General features: G+C 42.4%; 3 protein-coding genes across 5 annotated transcripts; 1 reads left to right on the top strand and 2 right to left on the bottom strand.

The window, feature by feature from the left end:
- The first annotated feature begins 728 nt into the window (after positions 1-728).
- c5h8orf76 (chromosome 5 C8orf76 homolog) lies at positions 729-4,297 on the top strand. Its single transcript, XM_028019303.1, has 8 exons — positions 729-974; positions 1,140-1,241; positions 1,678-1,821; positions 2,386-2,436; positions 2,513-2,657; positions 2,744-2,855; positions 3,445-3,577; positions 3,671-4,297. Exons 1-8 carry the CDS (start codon positions 870-872, stop codon positions 3,827-3,829), a joined length of 951 nt encoding a protein of 316 aa, XP_027875104.1. The 5' UTR covers positions 729-869; the 3' UTR covers positions 3,830-4,297.
- A 710-nt stretch (positions 4,298-5,007) lies between these two features.
- On the bottom strand, positions 5,008-10,396 carry LOC114145439 (protein FAM83A). Its single transcript, XM_028019005.1, has 6 exons — positions 8,397-10,396; positions 8,203-8,319; positions 7,527-7,621; positions 7,241-7,408; positions 6,996-7,120; positions 5,008-6,371 (listed from the first exon to the last, which is right to left on the bottom strand). Exons 1-6 carry the CDS (start codon positions 8,770-8,772, stop codon positions 5,180-5,182), a joined length of 2,073 nt encoding a protein of 690 aa, XP_027874806.1. The 5' UTR covers positions 8,773-10,396; the 3' UTR covers positions 5,008-5,179.
- Positions 10,397-10,565: 169 nt separating this feature from the next.
- On the bottom strand, positions 10,566-22,454 carry tbc1d31 (TBC1 domain family, member 31). 3 transcript variants are annotated; one of them, XM_028019002.1, is made up of 23 exons: positions 22,044-22,454; positions 21,714-21,854; positions 21,130-21,245; positions 20,805-20,983; positions 20,006-20,157; positions 19,741-19,900; positions 18,542-18,742; positions 18,282-18,452; positions 17,260-17,339; positions 17,038-17,184; positions 16,805-16,938; positions 16,583-16,716; positions 15,993-16,172; positions 15,659-15,891; positions 14,704-14,776; positions 14,505-14,584; positions 14,284-14,419; positions 14,069-14,161; positions 13,181-13,309; positions 12,844-13,038; positions 12,594-12,663; positions 11,647-11,802; positions 10,566-11,525 (listed from the first exon to the last, which is right to left on the bottom strand). In XM_028019002.1, exons 1-23 carry the CDS (start codon positions 22,112-22,114, stop codon positions 11,383-11,385), a joined length of 3,174 nt encoding a protein of 1,057 aa, XP_027874803.1. In that variant the 5' UTR covers positions 22,115-22,454; the 3' UTR covers positions 10,566-11,382. The 3 variants fall into 3 exon arrangements, with proteins under 3 accessions (XP_027874803.1, XP_027874804.1, XP_027874805.1); XM_028019003.1 differs by having other exon boundaries at positions 11,647-11,799; XM_028019004.1 differs by having other exon boundaries at positions 11,647-11,760.
- Between the last annotated feature and the right edge of the window lie 107 nt (positions 22,455-22,561).

Raw genomic sequence — 22,561 nt, 5'->3', positions numbered from 1 at the left:
TCGATACCATTTTTGTTCGAGTGTGCAACACCTCCATCTTGGATGAACAGATGCAGACCTGAGCTGGAAGCTGAGAAAGCCAACAGTCCCTTCATTTGGATCGGACTTCGCTACACCTGCACTCTGGACTTCTGGTTCTGGGTTGATGACAACATTGTAAAGTTTAATTGCTGGGATTGGGATGGTTATAAAGAAGACTGTGACATGAGTGGAGTGCAAGGAGAAAGAAGGAGACCATCGCTGGTTCAGCAAGTCTGACTATGAAGAGTTTAATTTTATCTGTCAGTACCAGTGAGATTTAGGACTTCTACTTTATTTCAATTGTGGTATTCCTTTGTGACCCGGTTTTTGTTTTTAAGAATCTAAAACGTTCAAATTAAAGATAAAACCAAGAAAAACAAATAAATCAATAAAACACAAATTTGACTTAAAACACTGAGTGGACATGCTTGTCTGATATCTGCTGGTAGATTGTTCCATAATTTTGATGTCTAATATGAAAAGAGAAAAAAAAATCATAGTAATGTAAAATAAAATCTTCCATGTGTTGTTTTATGGCGGAAAAAAAGAAGCAATCCAAACATTAACACACCAAAGGGTTCAAAATTTACTATAAATAAATAAATAAATAGTGTTTTAACAGAGCTGTTAACTTAGTCCGTACTGTCCTTTATTTATTCGTCCCTGCCCCCTTACTCCCGGGAATCTTTCGTCCCGGAACTATAGAGTTATCAAGTTTTCCGTCGGAGCAGCTCATGACGGACCGAGTGACTGTCGTCAAAAACAAACTCGTGAAGCGTTGTTGAAATATTTGGATCAATTTTTTTTCCCTTTGGAATAGCATATTTGATGAGACCTTTTGCTTCTGGATGGAGATATTCGGCAGCACCTTTGATGACTCCGTGTTTTCAGAGGCCAGGGAGCGGGTGTGCGAGTCTCTGTCGTCTTACAACGCCAAACTGTGCGAACCACAGGTGAGACTATCTGCCAGAGGATGATTGTTAACTTTATGCTGGTATTTTGCATCACAAAACTTGTTATTAAAACGACTGGTACGCTTGGAGAAATACGGGGAAAAAATAGATTGTGGCGCTACATGCTTTCATAATTTCATAACGTCCTCCTGTTTCTCCTCGCAGTGGTTTTGTGAGAACGCCGCTCTGGATACGGACGATTCCTTGGAGAAGCAGAAAGTGTTCAAGTTCAGAGGTGACCTGGCTTTGAGACAAGGGAACTATCAGGTAACTGGAGTTCTTCAGTTTTCTTTCACTCAAGTGTGCAATTTCTCTGCAGAGTTTGCAGAACTCAACTGCAGCTGGAACTGAAATCTGCGTGTAATGTGACTGATGAGGAATTTTCCAAAACTCTTTTTTTGGCTCCTAATTTGAATAGAATAACAGACAGGTGGAAAGAGGAGAAATATTTCTATAATATTTAAATAGGTGCTTATGTACAAAAATACAGGATTTATTCTGCATCACTCAAAGATTTTTTTTTTAATCAGGCCAAACTGGTTTGTAATCCCTAATCACACACCTTTAACTCTTCTAATTTAAATATGTGAAGTGATGCCTTAGATGTTTTATGCTTTTACTGCAGTAATGCTATCAAATCCAGCAGCTGTTTAAAGCCGAATCATTGCTTGACCTTCATTGTGTCTCATGCCGCCTCGTTCAGAGAGCCCTGGATGCGTACAGCAGCTGCCTGCAGTGGATCGCGGACAACAACTTGACCATCAGGCGCGACGTCCTGGAGGGAATGGCTCGATGCTGCACCAAGCTGGGACAAAGGGAGCAGGCGCTGGAGTTAGCTGAATTGCTGGTGAAGTTCTTTTCCTGCAGGTTTTTCCTAAAATTACCTGGTGTAGTTGTTCACAAAAAAAAGAACATCCCTGAATGATCATGGGGTTGGTTTCGATGATTTAAGTCAAGAACAGTTATAAAATACAATATATTTTTGATAGAGCATGAAAAAAATCAACTAGTTTGAACTTTGTATGTGGAGAAGTTTGAATATTAAATAAATCCACTGGGTGAAAACCATAAGTGATCATGACATATATGTGCCAGTAAGGTAAATATCTGGTAGAGTTTTTTTATCTTTTAAATTAAGGTAGTTATGTCTTCCAGGCCATAGAGAAAATTAAATATCTACTTATCTTCATTGGTTGAAAGACATTTTAACCAGATTATTTCATGTGCTTCGTCACACACCTACAATTCCTAAACACATCAGGCATCAAGGCATCAAACATTTTTACAGGAATCTCAATACTTTATGAACCCCTGCATTCAGGTCCATCTGGTGTAAAATATGACACATAGTTGTAAGCAGGTATCTCATGTAGTAAACTGCATCCCTCACACTGCGTTCGGCTTTCTGCAGAACAAAGAAGCCTCCAACACCTGCCACCTGACCAGCCTCCTGCTGCTCAAAGTCTGTATCAAATAAAACCTTTTTGTTCATAATTCAGATTGGTGTGAGTGCTAACTTTAAACTTCACGTCCTGAAGGTCAGCATCTACCAGCACTTTGGCTGTGTGGGGCCTCAAAGGTCCTGTCTGCAGCAGCTGTGCAGCCTGCTGCCCTTTAACCCCTGGCACTGGTTCAACCTGGGTCAGACGTGTTTACAGCTGCTGGGCTGCGACTCAGACATGGGTACAATTACCTTCTGTAGATAAAATATTTGTATCTACATGTATTTAGTTCAATATTTATACAGACTATGTGCTTCTGTGTACCAGAACGTTCATCAGAGGCTGTGAATGGGGAGTCTGAGGAGGACCAGGAGGGGGCAGCAGAGCTCACTGAGGACCGGGTCTGGCTGAGAGCTTGCATGTGTTTCATCCGAACACGGTAACGCTTTCTGATGAAGCTGCTGCTTTAACATAGGCTAAATCACACCCAGCTAATGAGACATTAACTTAGGGCTGGACGATATGGCTGAAAAACATATTACAATATAAGCATTTCATATCAGTCGATATTGATAATCATTGATTAGGTTTGTGCGTTTTCATTCCACGCCGTTTATTTTTACGCAGTTGTGAGGCACGGTGGGGAAACCTTAAAATGCTGCTGCGCAAGTTGCTCAACAGGTTGTTGCTTGGTAACCGGAGTGAGTTAGTTAGCTGATGATACCAATCTTGCTTAGCTGGCAAAGCCTTTGCTCTGCCTACATCCCCCAGAATGCTGTGCGGTTCTGGATTGGAATTCAGCAAAATGATTGAACATTCTATCAGTATTATCTATTGATATTGATCACATGTCTATCGCGATATATATCGTTATTGATTTATTGTTCAGCCCTACATTAAACATAAAAACAATCTGAAAACAGTCATTTGTCATGTAGCAGCAGCAGGCGACATGAAATGACAGATTTCCTTGGTTTTAGTGTTTATGTGTAAATTATACACCTATTTTATGGTTTTTTTTCTTAAAGGCTCTTGTTGAGAATCCTGTGCCAGCAGCAGTCCTCCTTTGTGTTGCAGCGCAGTGTAAAGACTCTCCAGATCACAGAAGAGGCTCTGCAGCGACTAAATCCTAAAGAAGCAACGCTGCAGGCTCTCACCGAGGTGAGCGGGATGAGTTTTCACTTTATTCCCAGACAGTCTAGACTCTAGAGTCTGCTTCCACTAGAACCTTCTGTTGTTGCTTTGACGATCCAGGTGATGTCAGAGGACTTGATCCCAGAGAAGATGAGGGAGGACTACCAGGACGGGGAGAGCCTGACCTCGGTGAGCTTGCAGAGCTTCAGAGAGCGCTGGTGGAGCAACGTTTTACTGGCCGGAGCGTCACAGATTAATGGACCACAGACTAAACCTTAATGCTGCTGGAATCGATGTTTGCAGCCAAACTGGCAGAGGATTTCAGATCATGCTGAAGATGCTTCAAACAAATATTTGTTGCAAATATAGCATTGTTGCAGTATATTTAGGTTTTTTTTTTTTTTTTTGGATGACCAAGTATTGTGTTGCCAGTAAGAGTACCTATAAGTATTACATGTAGAACATATTGTGCTCTGTGTAAACAGTTTTGTTTATATTTTATTATCCGTGTCTTTTTATTTCTTCTTTTCTTCAAAATTGTTATATGTTCTATAAATTAATAAATGTTTTTTTTTTTGCAACATATTTAGTCTTAAATACTACATTGAAATTCTGTATGCTTATAGAAAATGTCATCAAAAATGGTCCAAAAAAACAGGATTCAGATGTTTTTGATCAACTTTGACATTTCTCTGAGAGGTGCCTTCAGATGACATTTGTAAATAAACTGAACTGGATTGGATTTAATCAAGTTTGTCCTCACAAACACCAAATGAGATGAGAAACTCCAGCCTGGCAGGTTATTCAATATTTAATGTTGAAGAGGAAAACTCAACACGGCAGAATGTTTTTAGTAGGAAGTAGGAAAACCAAATCATGTTTATAACAGACCAGAAAGGCCATTCAAAGTCATTGGAACTGACACACAGTGTTGTGTTGAGGCACTTTTGAAAGACAGAATCAGATAATCTGTCGATTTGCAAAGGCAATAGCTGAACCAGAAAAGCAGTGCTTTGCAAATCGATTCATTTCCAGTGAAGTTTTCCCAGTTTTTCTTGCTGTGAGCTTATTCTCTTTAGGATTTTATGTGACAGTCTGACACAAAGTAAAATGAAATGGAACCTAAATAATGATTTTTTTTTCCTAATTAAAAATCTGTTTAGTCTGGTAGACATTTGTATTGCTTCCCTTCAATCAGTACATTGAATGTCCGGAGATGGACATTTTTTCTTTTTTGCCAATTGTTCTGTCTAAAAATAATCTCCCATCAACTCTAACCAGCTTCCTTGTTGCTGTCACAGAAAGCATGATTCTACCACTACCATGTTTCACCATGAGAATGAAGAATAACGAGGTGGAAAACTAACGCTATGCGTTATGTGATGTCCAAAGACCAGTGGTTGCAATAGATTTTTATCTTGTGGTATCAAAGTAAAGGGGCAAAGAAGAAATGCAGCATTTTTTTACGTTTTTTATTTTATTACGTTTTGGAAATTACGTTCAATTTTTCTTTGATTTCAAATCTCTGCATTGCTTTGTTTTTGGTCTGCTTCTTGTTCGCTGACTGAATCTCTCAGTCCAGTGGAGCTCTGTTGCTCCATAGGCTTTTCATTAAAACTGTGGATGCATTCATACAGGGTGACGTCCTGCTCCTCTGTATCCTGCTGGGCTTCTCTCCGTCAGGCTCAGGCTCCTTCGCAGCGACGTGCTGCTGCTGCTGCTCTGCAGGGTTCTCCAGCCTGCCTGCCCCATGCCATGTGCACCGCTGAAGGAGTTGTAGCGAGCCACCGCTCCGGGTCCCGCTGCCTTCTGTGGGCTCCGGTGCAGTCTGACGGGATGCAGTTGCATTGTGGCTCGTACGCCTGACAGGAACCTCTTGGACTCCGTCTGCTGCTGAGGACCGAGAGCGGTTCCTGTTCCTGCCGGTGCTGGTCTAAAGCAGGAGGTCACTGTGTGAGAGGATGAGTTCAGACGGCCATGGTGTCGCTCCATGAGCCCTTCCTGCTTGCTGGTTCCTCTGAAGGCGTTGGGTTGGAGACTGGGTATGTACTCCCCGGAGCTCCTGAAAGAGACCTGACGGCTGAGATTTGGTCGTGTTTTCTGTGACGACGGAGGTGAGAGGAGTTGAGGTTGATCACATTGAAGTTCCACCGTTGCGTGAGCGATTCGTGAGGAATCCAGTTGGTCTCTTTGTGTTTGGATGAAACCTGCAGACGAGTTTCTGTTCCTTTGCTGAGAGAAAACTCTTTCACTGCTCCTATCTGGGAGAGCGAGGCTGTTTTGCTTCTTTAAGCCTGACTGACGGTGAACATTTTGCCGCCCGTGTGTTAGGGACAGATCGTTCAGATTGCGTGGCTCTTCGACCTCGCCGTTCTTCTTCACAGTGGTGCTGTGAAGCCGAACTTCTGAGAAGGTCTGATCGGGGAGATGTGGGTGACCGCGAATCTGGCTCTGATTCTGCAGCTCGACCTTGGCTCCTGTTCCACTCTCTGCTGCTGTTTGAGCCGAAGGCTTCAGAGGCAGATGTGGAGGTATTTTCTCTCTGGGCTGCTTACCGCTTTGAGGAGGCTGTAGACTAATCTCTCCATGTGAACATGCTGCTGTCACAGTCTTGTGGGGTTTCCAGTTACAGCTGTCTGGATGCTCATGAGATCGGGAGTAAAGGCAAAGACACTGTGGCAGAGAGATGAAAGTGACAAAGCCAGGGACCGGCTGGGAGCTGGAGTGAAGTCTGAGGAACTCCTGATGGAAATGTGAGACCGAGGCACCTTTAATGAGAACCAGAAGACTCTGATGGACCATACTGGACAGCCATGTGAAACTGAGGGAGACACCAGAAACAGGAATAGATCATAGGAAAGAGTTTTACAATAATGGAAGCATTAATAGAGAAATAGAAAACGTTTTCTGGAAGCAGTATACTGCAAAGACGCCAAATATTACCATGTATTTTTGCCTAGTTTCTAGTGTAAATATCTTAAAGGGGCAGTATTTTGTCTTTTCCAGACATATAATGCTATTTTATAGCACAGTCAAGTAAATCAAGGGCTGCTCTGTGAAGAGGACGCTTGGAAACTTGGAAAGAGCAGCTCTGAGGAGGAGCTCAGTGCAGCCGGATGGTTCCCACAAGAGACTCAAGGACTCCTCAAACATGCATAAAAGAGTCAAGGCAACACTCCAGGTATGTTTGTGATGAGGAATGACATTATAACATGATTTAAAGCTCACTTATAAGAAGACATTTTCCCCATGTTGCAGGGGGGAAATCTGCCAGTTGAACTAGTGCTTTTAGCTCCTAGTTCCTGCTAAAAAGTTACTTGTTAAGTTAGTTTTTGTCTTGCTTAAAGTGTCGTAAGATATTTGTACTAGAAACCAGACCACAAATACTTGGTGAAACTGGGTGTGTTTTTGCAGTGTATGTATGTGTGTGTGTGTGTAGACGTACCTGTATGTACCAGTCAGCACCTCATCCCAGTCAGCGATGATAAAACTCTCCGCTATCTGACCTGTCAGCTTCCTGCCCGTCTTTGCGCTGTAGGTCTGACCTGGGACGCTTCGCACCGACACCTTCTGTACACACCAACACACACGCTAATTATCACAAACATGCGGCAGCAAATTTTCTTCTCACAGTCTGAAGCTAAATAACTCCAGCTTTTTTCTTTTTTTTCCTGTTTTGAAAATATTTACCGGGAAGTTTCTGCTGACGAGTTTGAGTTCCTGCCACATGCTGACAAACCCCTCCAGGTTAAGGTGGTCCAGCAGGAGGTGAACAGACACGTTTCTCTTCCTGCTCGCCTCAAGAAGATCACACAGCAGCTCCGGGTCACTGAAGGTGTCCATCACCATAGCCAGGGCCTGAACACACACACACAAGTACACACCCCCACCGTCACCCGCATGCTTTCCAACCGTGTGGTACTACAGCAATAGGGATTCATGTCACACACACACACACACACACCTCCTATCATACCATTTTAGTCTTTCTGAGGAACTGTCTGACCAGATCTTTCATGGCAGCTGCTGTCCTGTCAGACTGGAGAAACACCTCAGGGCTGGGATCCAGGGCTGAAACGATTAATCGGTAATGAATCGATTACTGAAATAATCGTCAGCTGATTTAGTTATCGATTAATCGCTAACTGGAGAATACAGACTCAGAAAATGCAATATTCTGAGAAAACCCCTACATATTCAGAGCGGTAATTAAAACAAAATTGTATAGCATACATTTATATTTTACATTTAAAATGACAAACACTTTTGTTTGTAAATATGTTTTATCCAAAACTTCTCACGTGGCACAGTTTTAGCTTCACCCGGTTTAAATTCACTTTGTTGTTGAATTAATATTTACTTTTCTATTTAAAAAAGGAATTTAAATATTTTCTTATATTTTCATATTTTAATGTATTTCTAATATTGTATAAAAAAGAAAGGCTAAGGTGCTTAAATGAAAAATCTGTACAATGTGCCAATTTTTTGTATACGATTAATCGTCAGAATAATCGATAGATCAATCACTAACTTTGCAGCCCTACTGGGATTGTCCGACACAGAAGCAAAGAATTTCACGTCTGGGGAGACAGAAATTGGAGACTGAAGACTTCCAGACAGACATGGCTGCAGTAAAGCAAATTGTTTAGTACCTTTATCCATCTTCTGGTCCAAACACTCCACTGCGGAGTCGCTGCTCGTTTGGGACTCACAATGGGCAAATAGGTTGACAAACTCCTTGTCCATGGCATCTATTTCACCTGCATAATCTGTTAACAACACAAGACAGTAAAAAACTGAAATTACAAAAAAACAAAACAAAAAAACCCCGAGAAGAACATCCAACCTGAGTTTGCATCTCTCCCGTTTTGTAGGATGTACAGCTTCTCCAGCTCTGACAGGAAGTCCACCTCCCCCTCCGCCTGCAGCACCTGGCGGTATCCGTCCAGGCCCTGGGAGAGCAGACAGTCGGCCGCTAACCGAGCGCTCTCGTTGTGACTCAGGTCCGGCTTGGTTCCGCTGGCCGTGTGGGCACAATGATAAGAGGACGAGGGGATCCGAAGGTCCTGAACCCGCCGCCTCACCTTCCCCACGGGCTTGGACCTTCTGTATGACAAAACTGAGATGTTGTTGCATCGGTCCATGGTGGAGGAACTTTGACGGAGGTTTTTTCTGGCTGGAGGAACGGCTCTGATTCTAAAAGCTTCAGTCTGGATCAGCATAATAAGAGAAGAACTTGCTTCTGGGGTTCTGCTGCAGCTTGTGTGGGAGAACTACTGATGTGGAAAGACAGGAGATGGTAGGCCCGCCTCTGCTGAGAGCCAGGTGATTTCCTCAACGTGATGAGATGTGACAGGTGAGTTTATTACACAGCACTTTGCAGAACTATCCACCATACTCAACTTTCATCTCTTTTGGTATTTTAAGTGCTAGGTTACAAGTAATCATTACCATCATTGCTATTTGATAGTAAACATAGTAATGATTATACTGTTGTAATAGTGATATATATTAGTAAATCTAATATTCAGTTTTTTAGCATATGTCACCACATCGAGGGACTTTTTGCTACTTTTTCTTCACAAAACAGCTCAGGCTGAAAGTTTCTCAGTTGGATTTAGATATGGACTTTAACTATTTGAGGCAATAATGAAAGAAACGAGTCTGTTGTTCTTTTTTTCTTAGTATGTTTAAGGTTGATATGAAAGTGAAACTCCCATCAACTCTGATCAGCTTTCCTGTCACTGAAACAGGAGAAAAGAAAACAAAAACTCCCCACAGCATGATATTTCCAACACCATGTTTCACAGTGGAGACAGAAAGCACACGTGGTATTTTGGATGTAGGTCTAAAAACTAGATATTGGTCTAAACTGGCCAGAGTATTTGTGTTCAGTACAGCCTGTGGCAAACCTTAAACTGGACTAAAAGTTTTCTGGGGTTTTTAGTTTTTGCCTCCCTAATCTGCAGATTTGCAGCTGTGCCCAGACTCTTTCCAATTTTGGGCAATATATTGGAATTTTTTTTTTTTTTTTTACATGAGATGGTTAAAGCTTGGGAAATTATTCCATAAATTAACTCTGTTTTAAATCAGCCCAGGACTTTCTTCTGGCCTGTCTGCTGTGTTCCTTGGTTTTCGCGATGCGATTCGTTTTCTAAAAAAAAACAAACATCTGTAATCTTCATAAAACAGCTCTCAGTTATGTGCTGCTTTGTGTTGCTCAATCACATTAATAATGAAATATATTAAAGCTTGTGGCCGAATCCTGACAAATCGTGGGGTTCAGGAAGTATGCGTGCTCTTTCAAGGTTCCAAAACAGTTCAGCATCCTATTATGTATGTGAAGTTAATAAAAACAATTGAGAGGAATGTATATCTATGTGTAATTAAATGAAAGAAACACACTACTGCCTGTTTTCTTACAGGCAGAAGTAAACATTCATGAGTGCCTCCTAACGTGGTTAATAGTTCAGCACAGCAGACTTAGAGTTTTGTTCCCAGGCACTGAAACAGCTTGATGAGCGCAGATTCAAGCTGGATGGACACGAATGAGTGACTGGAATGAAGATGGCTGTCACTTCGGCTCCTGTCAAAGAACGGCTGATTGGCTTTTGGTTCAATGGTAGACACACCTAGACATGGATTAGGAGCAGAGACACAAAAGCACAGGGTAGGCTTTTTCTTACACTGATGATGATACATTTAAGCAGATCTCCAGCTGACGGGCATCTGTTCTCGGCTCTGTCTTGAATGCAGTTTTTTTTTTTTTCCTTTTTGGAGGTTTTTCTGGTTTGGTTTTGCTTTGCATTGATGCCACCTGTCAGATTTAAAAGTTCAACACGAGTCTTTGCAACAACTTCAGTAGATAATTGTAGCTTTTTGCTGCCCTGCCAAAAGGAGGATGCTTTGGTCACGCAGCGGTCGCTTTTGAAAAATGCTCAGGTGGCGTATTTTAGGTAAAATGTGAGGAAATCAATATAAAATGTGTCAAGATGAGAAAAATGGGAATCAAAAGTTACCATAAAACAGACCCAATACTGGTGACTTTATCAAAAATGACTTTAAACGAGACAAATATAAAAAAAAACACCTTCGATATAATAAAGATAATAAAAGATCAAATTAAAGCACTGGTGCTCTTACAAAAGAAAATATAAAATAAGTAAACTATAGTAGTTACGGCCACTTATTAGGGTTACAAGGGCTGCAAGAGTTCATACTGTACCGTTTACTACAGCAGAAATCTGAAGTCAGACTGCTCATTGTGCCCCTAAATTATGCTCCTGTGTTTAAAGTTGTTGCTCCTTCCTTGTCAGAGGGTTTCAGTCTGTATATTACGCACGCTGAGGTCACAAGTACAGAAAATAACGGAGAAGTTCAGAGTGAGTAGGTAGTGGAAATCAGAAATTCAAACACAGCACCAATCTGACACGGCTCAACTTGATCCATCTGGACTGCTTGCTCTTTGAAAAGTCCTTCATCAGCAAAAAACTAATAAGTGTTCTTCAACAAAGACCGTAAAAGATGCAGGAACAACGTCAGGCAGGAGAAGAATTTTATCTTTTGTTCACAAAATGCTCCCCAGAACTGAAATAAATTAAACTTCTAACTGCGCTCAATGATGTTGTTAAAGAATCTTCTCATGCATGAGTTCGTCTGCGTGAAGTAAACCCACAACCTGGCAGAGATGGAAGGGCGGATGGTTCACAAACACGCAGCAGCCAGTCAGCACGCTCCACGGTCTGAGTCACTCTTTGTGTTTTGCTGCAGTGAGCTAAGGTTCAGAATATGTTTCCTTAAACTGGTAGACGACAGAAGGCAGCCGGTGGTCACTAGGACACAGAGGACGGCGTGGGCACAGACGGTGAGGAGGACTCTCTGGCTCGCGCTGCCAGCTTCTGTCTCAGCTCCCTGATTTCCTTCAGCAGCTCCCTCTCGCTGCTGTCCAAGAGGGCCCGGCCGCGGTCCAGGGAGACTAACAGGACACAAACAGAACCCTTAATTACTATTAAATAATCATTACCACACAAAAACACTGAAGAAGTGAACTAAAATGTATTTAATGTAATGAGTTTTTACTGCTTGAACCGACTCACAGTTGGTGGTGGAGCTCCCTGAAGGTGAAGTGCTGTTGAGACACACCATGCTGGCGCCTTCCTGCCTCTGGGTGGCGGCAGAGCTCCTCGTTGTGACTGTATTTACACCTTTAGCTGCAACAGAAGCAGCTGGTCTGTGAAGAAGTCTCTCTCCTTCTGAGACAATATAAAATGACCAAATTAGATCTGTGTAGTACAGGTTTTCTGCACATCATTTATGTTAAAATTCAGTGGTGAGAGTTTTTTTTATCATGGTAAAAAAGACTGGAATTGATTATAATTGATTAAACACATCCTAAATATTATTTGAATTAATTATTTGGAAATGTTCTAATTTAAAATCCTGTAATGGTAAAAGGAAATGATTTTTAATCGATTTTGTGCAATACAGCGCATTTCTGTGGTAGTGACTGGCAAACAACTTGATACGACACTGCCACCTTGTGGTAGGGAGCAGTCTGAGCAGAAACAAGTCAGAGTAAAATGAAAGAGTGACGCCTCCCCCCACGGAGGTGACGGAGCGCATGCGCAGAACGCACGGCTGTAGGGTTTATGTCACGCGTGCACGGGCTGATGATAACGAAAACAATGGCGGATAGCGTTATGCTACGTTGTACTAATAACTGGTTCAGTTTAACACGTTTCTGATAAAGAATATATGTGTTACATGAGCTCTTCGCTCCTGGGAGACGGAGGCAGGTTATTGTTTACAATGAGGCGGAAGCTAATGGTGCGCGTTCGATGACAATCTGAAAATCACATCGCCATCTAGTGGCCTGACATTACAACTACAGCTGACTCGAGGTGTCTTGAAGGTGGAGGAGTTTTTCCCCCGTCAACATCCGAAAATGCAGGCAGTTTCCGGGCAACTTTCTAGGGTAAATTTAAAGGCTGTTTGACCATTTATTAATGTCCACCTCTACTGTGACGTGTCTGTGGTGTGTTACCTGTGTCTGCTGTGGACCAGGCCAATCGCTGCTCCTGTAACTCTGTTCTGCTATTCATCACTTCATCCCACTGCAAAATAAACACAGCAGTCACTCTCCATGAATAAAAACAGTAAAAAAACCTGAACAAATCCCACAGTTCTCAGAGATGAAGACTATTTTGAAGTCTGAGATCAAATTTCACCTGTATTATTTGTTTCTCTTCCACACTGTAAACACCGACAAAAAATAAATAAAATCTTATTCTCACTTTTCTTCCTGCCACTTCTCTCACGGTGTGAGCCAGTTTCTCTTCCTCTGCCAGAGTTTTTCTTCGAAGCTCTGCCAGCAGATCCCTCTTCCTCTCCTGCTCAGCTTCGACCTGCTGCAGGCGCCCCAGCACCTCTCTCTGCCAGTCCGACTCCAGGCCCAGCTGGTACGCCTCTGCCAGGGACTCCTCCAGGGCCTGTGTGAGAGTTTATGTCGCATTGAACAGAAGGTAAATATTGCAGAAACTTGGACCAAAACCCAAATTATGAAGACTGCTTAGGGCTTTCCTTGGAAAACTGTTGTCAGGTGCTAAATTTCCAACGGGGTGTGTGGCTGACCTGCAGGTTGCTCTCTGCGCCATGCAGCAGCTCTGGGCCAGTCTCATCTGCTCTCTCTGCAGCTCTCATTTTCAGCTGCACCTCCTCTTCAACCTCTCGTCCGACGCGCTCCTGCTTCTTCATCAGGTCCTAAGCAGCAGCAATTTTTTCAGGGTTTGTTCACTATTCCCACAGTTAAACATTAAGCACTTTTCAAGCATTTTCAAGGTAAGTTTTCAAACGTTTCCAGCACCACACTGGAGCAGGGAGGAGGTAAGCTAAAATATAACAACATTTTATGTTTTGAAATGTCTCTGTGACATTCACCCTGTTACACCTGACTGGTCCGTCAACAACACACCAATTTAACAACAAAAAACATTTATAAAATATAAGCCAACCTGTATTTCAGTTACACAGATCAGTAAGTAATTGAGTCATTAGGAATAATAAATACTCAAAACTAAAATAAAAAAATATATATTCTTGCTATATTTTCTGGTATTTAGCTAATTGAAATAATTTTGGTCATTCTAAATTAATCTAAAATTTAAAAAAAGTTCAGTCTGATCTAACTCCAGACCTTGAGAAAAAAATATGTCTGTCTTTCTTTAGTTGTAGGAAAAGATCTGGTCTCAACTATAAATAACATTTTCCAAATTTAGGCCTCTAATCAAACGTTAGATTGCAGTTTATTACAAAATTGCGCAGTTTGGAACTCAAGCACTCCTTGAAGGATTTCACAGAGAAATCAAGCACTTTCCAAATTGCAAAAATACCTAATTGAAACTCAAGCGTTTTTAAGGATTTCAGGCCCCTGTCCAAACCACATAGAGAACCACTAATCTAAGTGTTTTGTGATGTAAACGGCCCATATGTTCCCCATCAGACCCAAGAGGCTCTCGTCACCTGCTCAAGCCGTTTCCTCTGCACCTCCAGCTCCATCTGCCTGACTTCTAGATCCTGAACCGCTGCGGCCGTCTCTTGCTCCCGCTGATCTATCTGCAGCAGAGCGTGGGGGCTGAGCATTGAGGTTCATCATAAAAACAAAAAAGCTCGACGTCGTGGACGACATTACAGGTACGGCGGCTGGAGTGAGTGCGCTCAGACCCAGAGACGTTTACCTTCCTGTTGATCTCCTGGTCCAGCCTCTGTATCTGCGAGGCTCGGAGATCCTGTTGGTGCTTCAGGAAGCGCCTTCTAGTTGCGTCCAGCAGGTGTAGCTCCTTCACCTTCAGCTCTCTCTTCATAGCCGTCAGCCTAAACACCGTCAAAACTTTAATAACTAATGTTGCGTTTCCTCTTTTGGTAGAAACAATGAACACAGGAGAGCGTTATTGGATACTTGGTCCTCTGCTGTGCGAGCTTCTCCTCCTCTTGTGCCAGGATGTTTCTACGCTGCTCCTCGGCTTTCTGAAGCAACTCCTATATTGAAATGGTTTCATTTTTATCAATCTGATTATTTCAGGCGATTTGTATTCAAATCTGAACACTCTGACACAATACAGTCTTCGCTCGTGAGGAAGTCTAGTAAATAAATTCACCTGCTGGATGTAGTAGGCTTTCTCTTCAGCTTGGCGGCACACAAAGTCAGCTCGCAGTGCCGACAACTCCTCCCTGAAGACGACACAAAAGTCGCTTTAAGTCTAAATTACTTAGGATCAGACTAGAGATGCAAACAATTTATCGACTTATGATTAATTGTCAACTAATGGTTAATTAGTTCCAATAACGGTCTCTTTGTCCATGTCCAAATGTTTTGCATCGAGGGCCAAAATAACCAACTTGAAAGTCCTCAGGGTCCAAAATTAGTTTTCTCCTCCAATCAATAATGCAAAAACAATATAAAAGATTTTTTTCCCCCCTTTATCTGCACAACAATAAGTTAAACGAGTTAAAATAAAAAAATCAAAAAAACAACAGTATTAGGGTGACATTTGTCTTAGTGTTTACAGTTATTTAACTTTTTGGGTCAATTAATTTCTATAAAATATTTTTTTATGCTTTGTGGCATGACTATGAAATAAAAATAAAAGCAAAACAAAAGTAGACATATTTTTTTTTTTACATTTTTCATTTAAGATATAAACTTGGAAACAATGAGTATCCATCTGCACCGGCTCCATGAGTCAGAGGGCTAACTTTGAACATTTAAGCCCTTCCTGTTATGGAAAGACGGTCAAGAGAAAACTCCGGCTTTTAAAAAATCTCCCGCTTATTAACCATTAGTCAGTCAATATCAATCAACTTTAGATTAACTCGTTAATGCATCCTTAGCTCAGACAGGATAAATTGTCCTAAAAATGTAAATATATTGAATGTAAAACGGATGAATAAAAAAATCTCCAGGACAGAAGAAAGAAAAAAAAAAAAAGGTCATTCAAAGGTTGCAGTTGGAAAACATAAAAATATGTTTAACTTGCTCTGCTCACAGATGTTGTTACATCATCATGCAGCTGTGATGACGCGGTTACATTTGTGCTATTGAGATTAGCTCGCCTTTCTTTTAGATACTCCATCTCCTGCAGCCGTATTCGCTCCCTCTCCCTGCTTTGGTATTCCACTATGAATTCTGGGTACTGGTTGAAGATGGGGTACTGGCCGCTGGTGAGGGGCGTAAAGTCGGAGAGCAAGGTTCGGGGGTGGATAGCAGCCGGCGTGCTGCCAGTAATCCTGTAAGCCTCCTTTATCATCGCCCCAACGTCCAGGTTGTTACGATGGTGAAAAAAGTACTGAGGAGGAGAAAGGCGAGGAGGAGGAGGAGGAAGGGACATTTGTGAAGCGGAAACAACAGATCGCAGTGGTGATTAAGATGGAGGGGCAGAAAGTGTACCTCAAAGTCCTTCTTCTGGGAGCACAGCAGCAGAGGTTCCCGGCAGGAGATGACGTAGGCCACACAGGCCATCAGCAGGAAGGACGGATGGTTGGAGAAGACGTTGTCAAACAGCCGGAGCCACTCGTCGCGAGTCAGAACCTCGGAGAACATGGTCTCCAACAGCGGCCACACGTACAGCTGGGACCAGACAGAGAGACGGAGGTCAGGGTAGGTAGAAATGAGAATAAACCCGCCTGATCCGTTACTGTAATGTGCAACTCTCTGAGCGTCTAGTGTCTGACAAGTCTCCTAACATTCAGTATGTGAAGATTATCAACTTTACCAGACGGAAAATTCTGAGTTGCTTGTGGCACATTTTGACAGAATGAATTGAGAAGATGAACAGATTAACAAATGGTGGCTTATGGACCATCAGATGAATACATGATCATAAAAGATGGATGGACGGATGGATATTGTGACATTAACTAAAGTCTAGAAACAGTGGAAACTATTTTCCGTTCCATCCTATCCAGACCTGAAACAGCAAAAGTCAGTTTCCAGACTGTCTCTCTGTGTTGGCCTGTTGTTGCTGCTGCTGCCGTTACCTGCGAGGAGATGCCGCAGTCCATCAGGTGCTGCAGCAGCTCCTTGTCGTGATGAGCCAGAATGTTCTCCGCCATGCTCAGGATGTTCAGAGGAGGGTTGGGGAAATACTCGAACCAGTGCTGGCACCAGTTCACTAAACCAGCACACAGTGAGTCAGCAGAAATGACAGAGGAAACCTGCATTAATCGAATCTTTTAAACACCACCGCAGTAAAGACGTACCGATAACGGTGGCCAGAACCTCAAAGCAGAGCATGGGGTTGTTCTGGAAAAGCTTGACAAAAGGAAACGATAGCAGAGGAATATATTCCACCTCTGCAAAAATGGCTGCCCAGTGAGCTAAGGCAGATAGAAGCCTGCAGACGAGACAAAAAAAAAAAGATTTACACAAAAATCACTCCTGCAAATTTGAGTAACATTTGCAAATTTGAGTAACATTTGCAGGAGAAACAGACCTTTGCAATCCTCTCTGCAGTTTGTGGCTCTTGATTGGGTACTTGTCATGCAGAGTGAGGAAGGCTGAATGCAGGCCTTTGTCGGTCAGGCTGCTGTACGCTGCGTGGTTCTCTGGGAGACACAGCAGAGACTTCCACACAAACATCCTGCAGAAACCACGCAGAAAATGATTGTAAAGTATCAAGATGCTGTCAAATACGGCAACAGAAAGAGGTTTGCACCTGTATTTAGCTGGGAATTCCCCAAAAGCTTTCAGCAGAGCTACAAGTCTCTTCTTGTTCAGGCCAGCAGGTAGTTCGTTCTAAATCACAAAATGAGAGAAAACCAAATGATCAGTGAATCTTCTTGTTTGATTGAGGAAATATATTGGATGATAAACATTTAGTCATGTTAAAATCAAACTGTGGTATGTTTATCATGAGTTAGACCATCGGAAACTATTTTATAACTGTGAAAATAAAGAATAATACAATTAGATGCATAAATATTTCATTAATCTCAAAGGGAACCAGATTTCTTCTGGGTTTTTTTCCCCCAACAATTGAAACTTTTGTTGGTCTACCACATAAAATAATGATTAAATGAGATTAAAAATTAGGGACGCACCGATCCTAATTGGACGCACCAATGTCTGAGGTTTTGGTATCGGCTGGTACCGATAACAACCGTGCTAAATTGATGGAAAACATTTCTTCTTTTAAACACAGACATAACTGTACCGAGTTACAGTTTTATTTGATAGCTCCGCATCAGTCCAGCACATTTAAATTCACACTTCACAAGCTTGGTCAAATATGTAAAAACAGCACAACTTTAATTTGTTCAGTCAGAGTATTTAGGAGTAGAACAGACACAGTAAATAAATAAAGAAGAAACTGAAACTGACAAAAACAATAGGTTGACTATTTTGGTCAAACGTGTAAAAATAAACTGCACCAAACCTTCGAAATTGTTCTGAAAGTGTAATTAGAAATTATAAATATAATGTAAAATAAATCATAAAGCAAGATGTCGCTCAGAGCACAAAGCATAGAATTAGACTGACTAGATGTGCCCTGGTGGATCAGACACTGATACCCCATCTAGAATTTTTTTTAAAATATCGAGACCGATACAGAGATTAATATCGGATCGGTACGCTTCTGATAAAAACAATGGTAGAGTTTGCTGTATTATAATAAAAATAATAAACCAAACGTGCAACAAGCATTAATAAAAATGATTCCTTCTGTGTTTCTCCTACCTCTTTATCCTCAGCTGAAGACCCTGCAGGGGGTCTCAGTATCTTCACCTGTGTTCCTCTGCCTGATCGCCTGGCTGGTCGGACCGCCTCTGACCTAACCTTCATCTTTATGTTGGAAAAGTCGTGACCAGCTCCACCGCCAGAGACTACGGCTACCCGAGACAGAAGAGGCTGTGGCGAGGACGCACAGATGCAAAACAAAACAGCCTTCAGTGACCCAGTGAGAACACGTGTTCTGTGGCAACGTGTTTTACCGTCACCTTGCTCAATTCCTGTGTCAGGCTCTGGACGCTGTAGATGTTGATGCGTCCGTTGTCCATGATGGCCGCGATGTGTCGGCCGTTGGGGCCGACGGCGACGGCGGTGATGGCTTCGTCCACGGAGCCCATGTGGAAGAGAAGCTTGCATGTGTGAATGTTGATGAACCGCATCACACCGTCCTGGCTCAACACCCCTAAAGTCTGTGGAGACAAAACAAAAAAAAAAACATGAAAACTGCAGAACTGCAGAAAAGAAACAGCAGACGGTTAATAGAAGTACAAAAGAAGGAAGCCGTTCTCTCTAATTGATTCTGGAAACATCAGATGGCCGTTCCAAACATCAAGCCAGAATGATTTAGTTCTTCTCTATTTGGATTATTCCCTCCATTCTAGTACATTTCTGCTTTTTGTCAATCTGCTCGCCTTCAGCACACGATCGTATCTGGACATCCAGCTCATCAGCGTCTGGCACCAGCCAGAAAATATGGCTAAACTTTCTTTTTGTCACCAATTAAAATATTTCTTGAAGTGAACATTTTGTTTTCCTGCCTAGAAAAATAGAAACTGGAAAAGAAACAAAGCTGTTTTACCTCAGAGAGGTCAACGGGAAAAGGAAAACAAAAGACATCCCACAGGAGGTGAAGCAATATGAACAATAAAATTAAATTTGTGCTTTTCTATATGTGTGTGTGTTTGTAATGAGTAACTGGTCAAAAATGTGGAAGTTTGCCATGGAATAATTTCATTATGCTGTGAGTTTCTATCCCGCTTTTCATTTTTGTCTTTAGATATTCTGAGGTAGGATGGACTGATGTTTATGACTCTGAACAATTTGAACATCTTTTTAATAAATGCATTTCAATAAAACACATATTGAAATATATCAGTCAGCTTGAATTCACATTTATTCACTGCTGAACAGCTTCAAAATAAATCTAAAATCTACAACATTAGTGGATATTTATGTCAAATGCTTAAGTTGTTCATTTTCTGGGATGTTTTTTTTTTTTTAATCTCTTCAGTTTTAATCAGGACACAATGTGACAAGCACACCCAGAATCTAACCTGGTTTCTAAATGTGGAGGCAAAGTGAAGAACATCGGTTGTGATGGAGGATGATTTTCATGTCAAACTCAGCAAAGTCAAAAGAAAAAAAAAGGAAGATCTTTTTTTTTTTTAAAGTCCCGCTGCTGGTCTACCTGGCTGGCTCCTCCATCAAAGCTTTCAGGCAGGAATTCCAGCTGCCTGACAGTTCGGACCTGAGACGGCATCTGGATCACCCTGACCAGCTGCTGGCTCTCCAGGCACCACAGGTGCAGCAGGTTGGAGCGGCCCCCGGCAGCAAGGCTTTTACCGTCCCTGTCGACACAACACCCAAGTTAAACCCTTCTGACCCCTGCAGAGTTTTACTGACAGCCACAAGCAACACTGGAGAGGAGCTCGTGGAACGGGCTGGAGACCCACCGTGTGACGGCAAAGGCCTTGTAGAAGATCCTGGGTCCGGAGTCGGGAACGGGGAGCTGGTACCTGCAGAACAGGGTGTCGCTCTCCCACGCAAAGATGGAGTCGTCGCTGAAACAGCTGAGGATGGTGTTGCTGAGGGGGAGGAAGAAAACCTGAAACGCAGGAAACAGAGCGTCGCTGCAGAGCTGTCAGCCTCACAGAGTGACTCCGAGTTGCACGGTAATGCAAGAAATTACAACTTAGTTAGTCAGAGACAACAGACCACTGTCTTAAACTGCTGACTCCTTTAAATCAGCGCTACAAATGAATTGCTTTATCATTTATTTTCGGTCTCAACTTAGTATTTCCAAAAAATATCCAATTATGTCTCATGTCTTTATGCTTTCATGTGATTTTGTATCAGATGTTGTTTTCTCCTGCGAAGCACTTTGTATTACAAAGTGTATGAATGGAGCCACACAAATAAGCTTCTTTGGTAAGACTTTATTTGAAGGGGTTTCCATAAGACTAACATGACACAGTCATAAACATGAAGGAGTCTTCATGAACGTTTATGACTGTTGTCGTGAAGCGTGATTCTGTAAATAATGACACTTTTAATGGACTTTTAATGGAGTTTCAAAACACGTAAGGACAAGTTTAAGACCATTACTGAAACCTTGTTTTGGAGTAAACCACCAAAATTGTTGATCATGATTTTTTTTTCTTGAAAGAAAAAAAAAGACTTTAGATTTAAATCTAAATCTGCCAGAGGTATGAGTGAACTTGGGTCTATGTGGCGCCGCAACTGTTTGTTTACCTTCTGTATGCCGACAGACTGTCTGATGTTCAGCTTCCTCTTCCTCTGGAAGGTGTCCAGGTCCCAGAGCTGAGCTGTGTCTGATGATGTCGTGATGGCGTATCGGCCTGAGCTGTGGACGGATATGGAAGTGACGGCTCCCTCGTGACCTCTCATCCAGCTGACCAGCTGCTTCGTGTCTGTGTAAGTAAACACACGGCATGGCACGACAGAGAAAAAAACATCGCCGTGGTGAGGGGATGCTTACAACATGTTTCGGTCCGCCTGTCTTTGCTTCCGGATAGTTTTGCAGCTGAAAGGTAAGAGTCGGAAGAGTCTGTCTCACCTTTGTCGAAGCATTTGATGGTGTGGTCAACCAGAGCAACAAGAAACTCTGTTGTCCTGCGGAGGCTGAATGCCAGAGCAGTACAAGCTTGTCCTGTTCTTTGCACCAAGCGGAACCTGCCCAGAAACAAGGAAGGGGATGTTTAGACATCAAGTATCTAGGCTCTAAGAACTTAGCATTATTGTTCTATGCATAAATTTTAAAAAAAAACTTTCATAGCTCCCTCCAGCACAAACCATCCCTCCAGTTGTGCTGAAAGACGTCCAGCACTGTCTTTCAGTGGGAACGATGCATTCAGGGTAATGTTTATTTGCATGTAGACCAAAAGATTTCAATTTGATCTCCTCTGACCAAAACACCTTCTTGCTGCTTGTGGCCACCTGCAAATGGCACTGACAAATCTAGCGCGTTCCTTGCACACATAAATCCCAATTAAATGACTCCTAATGCTGCGGTTGCGATGTGACAAAATGCAAAGCGGTTCGACTGGAAGGACTGATTTTGTGGGACGCTTTAAATGCTCATTTGTTTGCGTTTTACTCCGCAGCATCCCCTCACACCCAGCGGGACCCGCAGATAGTCACCTGTTTCTACTGATGTCAAAGAAGTAAATGTTGCCATGGTGATCTCCGGCCAGAAAAGAGTCCCCTGTGGTGTCGAAGGACACGTGGAGGAAACGCACCGTCTTGGACTGCTGAGCAGTGCGGACCACCGTCGCCAACACGCTGAGGAGGGGGAAACCCACGGACAGGATGCAACGAGTGGAAAAATGACATATTAGTGGAAATCGAAACTTTGCCACGTTAAACCGTTATCATGTCTGCTTTAATAACTCCCTGTAAGCTCAGTAGCACTTGATCACTGCTAATGAAACTGGTGTTTTAAAGAGGCATCCTGGGTATATTCAAACCTACCTTTTGCCGGGTGTTGGTTTACGATGCCATACTTTCCCTTCCTCTTTGTTTCCAATGTCCGTCACCTCCATTAAAAAAAAAAATGTCTCTGCCGATTAAACAATCACTGGAATAAAATCCACTCTCGCTTCTTTATGTTCCCGACCTGACAGAGGGAACCAAACCTCCATAACGCAGAGGCGAGCTGAACAGAGGCGGAGTAAACAGCGCGAAATTTAAAACCAAAATCTACTGTCGAACTTTATTCTGTAAAAATATCGACAAAAAAAAACTTTCTAAATATCAGCATAAAAATCTAAATCTAACAAAAACTCGACTGAGCTCTAACAAATGAGCAGAAGTACAGCTGAACAGCTGCTGGTTAGACAGCCTACATGTTTGTTTTGAAGACGGTTACTCGTCGCTTAAAAATGACGTCATTGGCGTTGAATCATGGGAGTTGAAGTTTAATGTGTGGTTCTTTGTGGCGATTGGCATTGACTTATTACCATCACTTTCTAGAATGAAACCTGGAACGA

This window comes from Xiphophorus couchianus, chromosome 5 (genome assembly GCF_001444195.1).
Source record: "Xiphophorus couchianus chromosome 5, X_couchianus-1.0, whole genome shotgun sequence".
In the NCBI taxonomy this organism is placed as follows: Eukaryota; Metazoa; Chordata; class Actinopteri; order Cyprinodontiformes; family Poeciliidae; genus Xiphophorus; species Xiphophorus couchianus.
The sequence above is the reverse complement of the archived record's forward strand: the minus strand, read 5'-3'. Positions and strand labels throughout refer to the sequence as shown.